Source organism: Montipora capricornis, chromosome 9 (assembly GCF_036669925.1).
Source record: "Montipora capricornis isolate CH-2021 chromosome 9, ASM3666992v2, whole genome shotgun sequence".
NCBI lineage: Eukaryota > Metazoa > Cnidaria > Anthozoa > Scleractinia > Acroporidae > Montipora > Montipora capricornis.
The window spans coordinates 4,175,136-4,186,151 of NC_090891.1; the positions used below are offsets into that span (position 1 = coordinate 4,175,136).

The window sequence follows — 11,016 nt, forward strand, 5'->3', positions numbered from 1 at the left end:
TAGCGTACCATAAAAAGTGAAAGGGTGAAAATCGCACTGTTTGATTTGCCAAATTAGGTGTGTTTTCGACCTAATTCACAGAAAGCACTGAGATGGCTTCAGATTAAGTCATACCACAAACCCCACAAAATCCAGTTCATCGCTGTCTGTTTTCCAATCACAGCAGATTGGATAATTAGCCCCTCTTTTTTTCTTGGCTGCTGTATGCATGAGCTTCCCTTGTGTGTAACCTGAATTATTAGCCTTTGCTCCATTGTTTGGGAGACCAATCCCTCCTACTCCAGATTTTTCTTAAGGACAGTGCCTACATTGTACTATTGGTATTGCGCATACATTCTGCGCATCTAGAGATACTTGGGTTTCCTATTGGTGATCCTTACGAATACAGTGATATTTTTGCGCAGTTTAAAACTATCCGGAGAAAGTAGATCTTACATGTAGTAAGTACTCTTGGTATCCAAAAGGAAAATTGGAGGTAACCATGCATTTTTGAGAGATAACTAATCTTCAATTTGAGAAAGAACGCCACGCATTGCTTTGTATTTTAAAGCTTTTTACAAATATTATTCATCAATAATCTTTGAAAATGCATGGTTACGCCCAATTTTCTTTTTGGATTTCAATAACGCTTGTTAAGATTTAATGATAAACCAGGGCAGAAATACCTTTGAATTAGTAGGCACCGTCCTTACAAGGAAGTCCCTCAGGTGACTCTTATTGTCTTAGCCATGACAATAAAAATGGCACCTGTGGAGTCCACGATGTTTAATGAAATAATGTGCATGAAATTACTGAAATATTTAAAAGAACTCAAGTGTCATAACGAAGTGAAGTGCAAAATAGGAAAATTGATGAACTGCAAAGTGCATGTACGTTAAGAAAAAGTATGTGTAAAAAGATGATTTTGTTCACATTTTTTTGTTTGTGTTTTATAAATTGTTCCCAGCTCTGATCCAGTCCTTGTGAAAGGGCAACATGGAACAAAAGCAGTGGATGCTCACACGATTAGAGTTGTCTGGGAGAAAATACCAGGAAAAGGACCAAAATGGCATTATTACTGGCTACACAGTGTTTTACAATGAGACAGGTCAATCTCAATATTTCAGTAAGAATGCAACTGCAAGTCAAACGAGTGCTTCAGTTGGTGGACTGAAACCTTTCACCAAGTACTGTATTAAAGTAGCAGGCTATACCAAGGTTGGAAGGTCACCATTAACAGACCCATGTTATGAAGTGGAAACACTGCAAAAAGGTATGTAAACATGTACATTGAGACTGTCATTCCACAGAAGTGTGCATTAGCCTGTACTTGACACCTCACTTAGAAAACTGGCTACTAAGCATTAGAAATCTTTCAGAAGCAGGCTAATGCAAAAGTAATAAGTAATGTTACAAAATTAATTATCTCTGTGAAAATGTACCTTTCTATAACGTATGTTTAGAGCTGATTTTTTGAAAAGTGGATTTTCATTTTAATGGCACGCCATGTGTAATGTCTGTTCCTTGTACACAAACAACAGCTAATTTCATACATATTGCTAATGTTTTAGATGTCATGTGTCAACCAGAATATGCTTGTTTAACTCAAATTATTTGTGCATTGGATCCAAGATTTTTCTAGTGTACCATAAAAAGTGAAAGGGTTAAAATCACACTGTTTGATTTGCCAAATTAGGTGTCTTTTCGATCTAATTCACAGAAAGCACTGAGATGGCTTCAGATTAAGTCATACCACAAACCCCACAAAATCCAGTTCATCGCTGTCTGTTTTCCAATCACAGCAGATTGGATAATTAGCCCCTCTTTTTTCTGGGCTGCTGTATGCATAAGCTTCCCTTGTGTGTAACCTGAATTATTAGCCTTTGCTCCATTGTTTGGGATACCAATCCCTCTTACTCCAGATTTTTCTTAAGGACGGTGCCTACATTGTACTATTGTTATTGCACATACATTCTGCGCATCTCGAGATACTCGGGTTTCCTATTGGTGATCCTTACCAATACAGTGATATTTTTGCGCAGTTTAAAACTATCCGGAGAAAGTAGATCTTACATGTAGTAAGTACTCTTGGTATCCAAAAGGAAAATTGGAGGTAACCATGCATTTTTGAGAGATAACTAATCTTCAATTTGAGAAAGAACGCCACGCATTGCTTTGTATTTTAAAGCTTTTTACAAATATTATTCGTGAATTATCTTTAAAAATGCATGGTTAGCCCCAATTTTCTTTTTGGATTTCAATAACGCTTGTTAAGATTTAATCATAAACCGGGGCAAAAATACCTTTGAATTAGTAGGCACCGTCCTTACGAGGAACTCCCTCAGGTGACTCTTATTGTCTTAGCCATGACAATAAAAATGGCACCTGTGGAGTCCATGACGTTTAATGAAATAATGTGCTTGAAATTACTGAAATATTTAAAAGAACTCAAGTGTCATAACAAAGTGAAGTGCAAAATAGGAAAATTGATGAACTGCAAAGTGCATGTACTTTAAGAAAAAGTATGTGTAAAAAGATGATTTTTGGTCACCTTTTTTTGTTTGTGTTTTATAAATAGTTCCCAGCTCTGATCCAGTCATTGTGAAAGGGCAAGATGGAACAAAAGCAGAGGATGCTCACACGATTAGAGTTGTCTGGGAGGAAATACCAGAAAAGGACCAAAATGGCATTATTACTGGCTACACAGTGTTTTACAATGAGACAGGTCAATCTCAATATTTCAGTAAGAATGCAACTGCAAGTCAAACGAGTGCTTCAATTGGTGGACTGAAACCTTTCACCAAGTACTGTATTAAAGTAGCAGGCTATACCAAGGTTGGAAGGTCACCATTAACGGACCCATGTTATGAAGTGGAAACACTGCAAAAAGGTATGTAAACATGTACATTGAGACTGTCATTCCACAGAAGTGTGCATTAGCCTGTACTTGACACCTCACTTAGAAAACTGGCTACTAAGCATTAGAAATCTTTCAGAAGCAGGCTAATGCAAAAGTAATAAGTAATGTTACAAAATTAATTATCTCTGTGAAAATGTACCTTTCTATAACGTATGTTTAGAGCTGATTTTTTGAAAAGTGGATTTTCATTTTAATGGCATGCCATGTGTAATGTCTGTTCCTTGTACACAAACAACAGCTAATTTCATACATATTGCGAACGTTTTAGATGTCATGTGTCAACCAGAATATACTTGTTTAACTCAAATTATTTGTACATTGGTTCCAAGATTTTTCTAGTGTACCATAAAAAGTGAAAGGGTTAAAATCACACTGTTTGATTTGCCAAATTAGGTGTCTTTTTGATCTAATTCACAGAAAGCACTGAGATGGCTTCGGATTAAGTCATACCACAAACCCCACAAAATCCAGTTCATCGCTGTCTGTTTTCCAATCACAACAGATTGGATAATTATCCCCTCTGTTTTTTCTTGGCTGCTGTATGCATGAGCTTCCCTTGAGTGTAACCAATTATTAGCGTTTGCTCCATTGTTTGGGATACCAATCCCTCTTGCTCCAGATTTTTCTTAAGGACAGTGCCTACATTCAGGGTTCTTGCTAAGTTTTTGCACAGGAGGTAAAAAACAAAAAATAGCAGGAAACTTTGTTACCTGCCCCTCTCGCCGGGGGTGTGGGGGCCACGTAAGCCTCCGGTGGGGTGCAGGGGCCAAAGCCCCCGGGAGCTCCTGGGTTTTCAGTGATTCAAACACTCTTTTGACGTCTTGAGGCACCCTTTTTCGTGAGCCAATGAAGTAATGTTATAGTCTAAGTCATCGTTTTTATTGATTAAATCAGTTATAGTAATAGTACTCTTTTGATAAAATTTTGTAATCAATGGAGATAATTGATGCCAATAAACAAACTTAAATTATTCAGTTTAATTAATAAGTTATTTCATATGATCATTTCTTTTTTAATTTTTAAATCAAGTTACTATATTCCAACAGCATTCTAGTCTGAGAATCTTATTCCTAAATATTGTCAAAGAAAATGTATCTCATGTACCTCTAAGCGTAACATAATCATTTTTCGGTGCTTACTTACAGATTGCGTGACTGTGGGTCTCAAATATTTTGCTACACTTATCCCTATTTTTTCTTTTACTATGTTACTTTTCTTCAACAAATTTACTAGAAACTGCTTTGAAATAATTCTAAGCTTTAACTGCAACAGGGAAAATACAAGTGCTCAAAACTCAGGATTCAGAAGACACTGCACGGGCAAGCGAGCTCAAGTCTTGACTTGACATTCGTATCGATCGCTGTCGCATGCCAGCGGCTGCTAAATTAATTTAATACTCAGCAAAAAGAACGCAGGTTATGCTATTTCATCGATTTCACTCACCACCGCTTTTCTGACGCTTTGGTTGAAAACCAAATTCTGAAAAAACCTTTCTGTCGTTTTCCACGCGTGGATGCCATGTTATAAACGTTCAAAACTGGTTATGGGGGGTTTCCCCTGGACGTGGGAGGAATGGAAAGGAAACATGGCGGGCATCGTTTCAAGGGATGAGTTGGCAAAAACAAGCTGGATTGCTTCAACAAATGGCATATTTTCGAAGCGATAACATGTGCCAGATATCTTCACTGGATTGGTTGGAAGGGGAAAGCAATATTTTCCCATAAACGCAATGTGATTTCCACTTTGAACAGACGTAACATTTGTTGGATAATTTCGGTAAATAATTCAGTGAAACAGCCGGTAACATTTACTTCAACAGCCGGTAAAAATAACCGGTTACCGGCTCTTAACAAGAACCCTGACATTGTACTATTGGTATTGCGCATACATTCTGCGCATCTAGAGATACTTGGGTTTCCTATTGGTGATCCTTACGAATACAGTGATATTTTTGCGCAGTTTAAAACTATCCGGAGAAAGTAGATCTTACATGTAGTAAGTACTCTTGGTATCCAAAAGGAAAATTGGAGGTAACCATGCATTTTTGAGAGATAACTAATCTTCAATTTGAGAAAGAACGCCACGCATTGCTTTGTATTTTAAAGCTTTTTACAAATATTATTCGTGAATTATCTTTAAAAATGCATGGTTAGCCCCAATTTTCTTTTTGGATTTCAATAACGCTTGTTAAGATTTAATCATAAACCGGGGCAAAAATACCTTTGAATTAGTAGGCACCGTCCTTACAAGGAAGTCCCTCAGGTGACTCTTATTGTCTTAGCCATGACAGTGAAAATGGCACCTGTGGAGTCCACGACGTTTAATGAAATAATGTGCATAAAATTACTGAAATATTTAAAAGAACTCAAGTTTCATAACGAAGTGAAGTGCAAAATAGGAAAATTGATGAACTGCAAAGTGCATGTACTTTAAGAAAAAGTATGTGTAAAAAGATGATTTTTGGTCACCTTTTTTTGTTTGTGTTTTATAAATAGTTCCCAGCTCTGATCCAGTCATTGTGAAAGGGCAAGATGGAACAAAAGCAGAGGATGCTCACACGATTAGAGTTGTCTGGGAGGAAATACCAGAAAAGGACCAAAATGGCATTATTACTGGCTACACAGTGTTTTACAATGAGACAGGTCAATCTCAATATTTCAGTAAGAATGCAACTGCAAGTCAAACGAGTGCTTCAATTGGTGGACTGAAACCTTTCACCAAGTACTGCATTAAAGTAGCAGGCTATACCAAGGTTGGAAGGTCACCATTAACGGACCCATGTTATGAAGTGGAAACACTGCAAAAAGGTATGTAAACATGTACATTGAGACTGTCATTCCACAGAAGTGTGCATTAGCCTGTACTTGACACCTCACTTAGAAAACTGGCTACTAAGCATTAGAAATCTTTCAGAAGCAGGCTAATGCAAAAGTAATAAGTAATGTTACAAAATTAATTATCTCTGTGAAAATGTACCTTTCTATAACGTATGTTTAGAGCTGATTTTTTGGAAAGTGGATTTCCATTTTAATGGCACGCCATGTGTAATGTCTGTTCGTTGTACACGAACAACAGCTAATTTCGTACACATTGCAAACGTTTTAGATGTCATGTGTCAACCAGAATATACTTGTTTAACTCAAATTATTTGTACATTGGTTCCAAGATTTTTCTAGCGTACCATAAAAAGTGAAAGGGTGAAAATCGCACTGTTTGATTTGCCAAATTAGGTGTGTTTTCGACCTAATTCACAGAAAGCAGTGAGATGGCTTGAGATTAAGTCATACCACAAACCCCACAAAATCCAGTTCATCGCTGTCTGTTTTCCAATCACAGCAGATTGGATAATTAGCCCCTCTTTTTTTCGTGGTTGCTGTATGCATGAGCTTCCCTTGTGTGTAACCTGAATTGTTAGCCTTTGCTCCATTGTTTGGGAGACCAATCCCTCTTACTCCAGATTTTTCTTAAGGATGGTGCCTACATTGCACTATTGTTATTGCACATACATTCTGCACATCTCGAGATACTCGGGTTTCCTATTGGTGATCCTTACCAATACAGTGATATTTTTGCGCAGTTTAAAACTATCCGGAGAAAGTAGATCTTACATGTAGTAAGTACTCTTAGTATCCAAAAGGAAATTTAAATTGGGAGTAACCATGCAGTTTTGGGAGATAACTAATCTTCAATTTGAGAAAGAACGCCATGCATTGCTTTGTATTTTAAAGCTTTTTACAAATATTATTCATCAATTATCTTTGAAAATGAAATGGTTACGCCCAATTTTCTTTTTGGATTTCAATAACGCCATAAAGATTTAATTATAAACCGGAGCAAAAATACCTTTGAATTAGTAGGCACCGTCCTTACGAGGAAGTCCCTCAGGTGACTCTTATTGTCTTAGCCATGACAATAAAAATGGCACCTGTGGAGTCCATGACGTTTAATGAAATAATGTGCTTGAAATTACTGAAATATTTAAAAGAACTCAAGTGTCATAACAAAGTGAAGTTTAAAATAGGAAAATATATGAACTGCAAAGTGCATGTACTTTAAGAAAAAGTATGTGTAAAAAGATGATTTTTGGTGACCTTTTTTTTTGTTTTATAAATAGTTCCCAGCTCTGATCCAGTCATTGTGAAAGGGCAAGATGGAACAAAAGCAGAGGATGCTCACACGATTAGAGTTGTCTGGGAGGAAATACCAGAAAAGGACCAAAATGGCATTATTACTGGCTACACAGTGTTTTACAATGAGACAGGTCAATCTCAATATTTCAGTAAGAATGCAACTGCAAGTCAAACGAGTGCTTCAATTGGTGGACTGAAACCTTTCACCAAGTACTGCATTAAAGTAGCAGGCTATACCAAGGTTGGAAGGTCACCATTAACGGACCCATGTTATGAAGTGGAAACACTGCAAAAAGGTATGTAAACATGTACATTGAGACTGTCATTCCACAGAAGTGTGCATTAGCCTGTACTTGACACCTCACTTAGAAAACTGGCTACTAAGCATTAGAAGTCTTTCAGAAAAAGCAAAAGTAATAAGTAATGTTACAAAATTAATTATCTCTGTGAAAATGTACCTTTCTATAACGTATGTTTAGAGCTGATTTTTTGGAAAGTGGATTTCCATTTTAATGGCACGCCATGTGTAATGTCTGTTCCTTGTACACGAACAACAGCTAATTTCATACATGTTGGGAACGTTTTAGATGTCATGTGTCAACCAGAATATACTTGTTTAACTCAAATTATGTGTACATTGGTTCCAAGATTTTTCTAGCGTACCATAAAAAGTGTAAGGGTGAAAATCGCACTGTTTGATTTGCCAAATTAGGTGTGTTTTCGACCTAATTCACAGAAAGCACTGAGATGGCTCGAGATTAAGTCATACCACAAACCCCACAAAATCCAGTTCATCCTGTCTGTTTTCCAATCACAGCAGATTGGATAATTAAACCTTTTTTTTTCCGAAACACCATATAAAATGCAAAAGATATACGCCTTCTCGTCATGCCAATATACTAAGTTACTGTATGGCAGGAATACAATGAAAGCCAACTCAGATCCTGGACGAAAATGTCTAGAAACACGTTTAACAATGAGTGCAAAAATCGCTTCAATTTAAGGTTTACCTTTTATTTTGTAATAAGTTCCCTTATTGCCCCTCTTTTCCCTTCTTCCGTAAGCAATGTTGAAACAAACTGCAGTTATGTTTGTGCCAATGACACTCCTCTACTTTAAATGCACCAAAAAATAGCACTAACTCTCTGAAAGGATAAGAGTACAACATTCAGATGTGTCACATTTTACAGTAAAACCAATTACCCTGATGTTGTCATGTCGCCTTTTTGAATTTATAATTGCCCTGTATTGCTGCTTTTTTTTTAATTGATGAAAATGGTTAGAATTGTTTATACACCGGTACATTGAGTTGTTGGGGTAAATGTCATACAGTGTATATGGTGGATGACCACATGCTATTCATGGTCTTACATTAAACCATGCAGGGCATTGTCCAACTTTTCAGAGTGAAGTGCTAACAGAAGTCAATGAATTTGCCAAGTGCCATTGAAACAAACCATGTGGTACAAAAAGTTCTCGATTACAGATATTGCTGTCATGTCCTATGTTTTTCCCACCTGGCAAGCAGAAAGACCACTGTCCACTTAAGGGTCAATATTATTGCAGCACTGAATACAGTCATTATTAATCTTAGCTCACCAAAATATTAATGATTATTGGTACATGTAGTTATTTAGTTCTTTATGTCCATGAAATATAATCTTAACTTATTGAAAATTTATGCATGTACATGTAGTTGCTCCTGGCGTGGAATTTTCAACCTTCGGCTTTTTTCTGCACTGTGATTACAGTGCAGCCATTTGTTAATTCTTGCATGCATTATCATTGGTCACAGTCGTTTGTTCGTTGGTGTAACCCTGTTCTGAGTATGGTTTGCTCAGTGACACTTTCTTTGATGTGATATTAGTCCCATGTTCGCACGGAAAAGTCAGCCGCAACCACGACATGAAATGGTACATGTAGGAGGGTTCACGGTGTTTTGAGTACTTGCTTTTCTCTTAACTCTCTTTGTCTCTTCCTGCTGCCTTCTGTTGTTCTTGAAAACTACTGTTTTTTAATGAATAGTCCTTTTTCAAGGATTTGTTTCTGCAGCTTCCATCTCCCAAATGGCTGTGTCGTTTTTGGTCCTCTTCAAGGTACTGTAGCCTTGAGCTGGTCTTTGTAGTGTATTTTTGGGGCACCTCGTGGTCTTTTTCCAGATGCAAGTTGAGAACAGGATTTGTTTGGGAAGGTGGGAGTCTGAAATTCGAGCAAGATGTCCAGCCCATCTTAGTCTATGTCAAGTAATGATGGCTTCTAGGCTCTCCACATCTGCTCGACTGAGGACTTCATTGTTAGTAATTCGGTGTTGCCACTTGATTCACCGAATTTGACGAATCATTTAAGTTTTCGGATGTCTCTTCCATAAAGGACCCATGTTTGACAGGCATACAGTAAGGTAGAGATGACTACAGCGTGGTAGACCATGAGTTTGGTTTTTAGGGTCAGGATTACTGAAGACTCTCTTAAATAGTTTTCCGTACGAAGCAGGGCGGCCTTGATCCGATTATTGATGTCTTTTTCAGTGGTGGCGTTTGAGGTCTAATTATTTTCCATGTACTTTCAGATTCTTCAGGTGCACAGTGGTAGGGGTGTAAAAGGCTTGTAATATTGACACAAGGCCACTAACATACATTAAGGCATGATATTTTAATCAGTTATGACATATTTGGAGTGAAATGTTGACAAGAGATATTCTTGCAATTATTAGTGTAAAAGAGTAACAAATTTTCAAACCAACAGGATGACCGTATGTTTGTTATATGTATGTTCTAGGTCCTAGTCATCCACGGGATGTGATGCTCCAGGCCAATTCATCTACATCCATTCTTGTATCATGGAAGGAACCAGCTTTGCAAAATGGAAAAATAACCAATTACATGATATATTATAGACAACAAGATGACCAGGAAACAGAAGCTCAAGTCACGGGAAGTACTTTTCAGAGGCTATTGACTGGTTTGAAAAAATTTACCACCTATTACATCAAGGTGAGAGGGAAAACTACACAGCTGGGAAATGCGTCAAGACTACTGAATGCAACAACGTTTGAGGACCGTAAGTAGTCCTTGTAATTACGTAAATTGTAATACACTCAACAAAGGTACTCTGATTGGGCGAGCAGCTCAATTTTATGCCAAACAGTAATCTAAATGCAAATGATTAAGAGCAGCAAAATCAAAACAATTAAAGTGTCTTATTTTTTTTTGTCTTTGAGTTAACCACTGTAAGCGAGAATTGGTAGCTGATGATTCAAAAGTAGTAGTAGTAATAATAATAATAATAATAATAATAATAATAATAATAATAATAATAATATTATTATTATTATTATTATTATTATTATTATTATTATTATTATTATTATTATAACGAATACGTTCTTAGAAATGATTAATGACGTTGGCATTGACAAAAAGCAACAACACTACAAATGCATATAATCAAAAAAATGATAAATCTAGCTATTAGAGCGACATATTTTATCTTTTGCCGTAGAAATTTGGGATAGCCCAGACTTAATAAAACTTTAATTTTTTTTAGTTGATTCATTTGTATATATACATGTGCAAGTATGTCACTCAATTTCAAGTACCGGTAACTGGTTGTTAATATACTATACATGTACATGTATGTAAAGAGATTTACAACTGTATTTAAAGACAAATGAGGTTTCCATTATTATTTAGTTACATAATTTCTTTAGCGTTTAAGTTATAAAAATATTATAGAGCGCTTTACAATCATGTAAGAAAATAAGCAAAAATAATTGTACTCTAAATATGCATCGATACTAATTTTTGAAAATTAGAGATAAATAGAAAACTACTGACAATAGTTAAAAATATACATGCTTCTTGCAAGAAAAAATCTTCCAGAATTTTTTTAGGGGGTATTTTAAAGTGACGAAAATGTTCAAAGATATCTTGAAACGTCTTTGACCTGGACTGAAATGATGCTCCAGTTCCACACTCGTGGATAGCGAGT

General features: G+C 36.4%; 2 protein-coding genes across 2 annotated transcripts in view; both read left to right on the plus strand.

Moving 5' to 3' along the window:
• Window positions 1-966, plus strand: part of LOC138017155 (protein sidekick-1-like) — a 104,076-nt gene extending 103,110 nt beyond the window's left edge. Inside the window, exon 11 of the mRNA XM_068864340.1 lies at window positions 947-966. Within this exon, the coding sequence (XP_068720441.1) occupies window positions 947-966 (20 nt within the window). The remainder of the gene's footprint in view (window positions 1-946) is intronic.
• A 9-nt stretch (window positions 967-975) lies between these two features.
• Window positions 976-10,278, plus strand: LOC138017156 (receptor-type tyrosine-protein phosphatase F-like). Its single transcript, XM_068864341.1, has 5 exons — window positions 976-1,252; window positions 2,558-2,869; window positions 5,395-5,706; window positions 7,014-7,325; window positions 9,805-10,278. The coding sequence occupies exons 1-5, from the start codon at window positions 976-978 to the stop codon at window positions 10,092-10,094; spliced, it is 1,503 nt and encodes a 500-aa protein (XP_068720442.1). The 3' UTR covers window positions 10,095-10,278.
• Window positions 10,279-11,016: the final 738 nt, after the last annotated feature.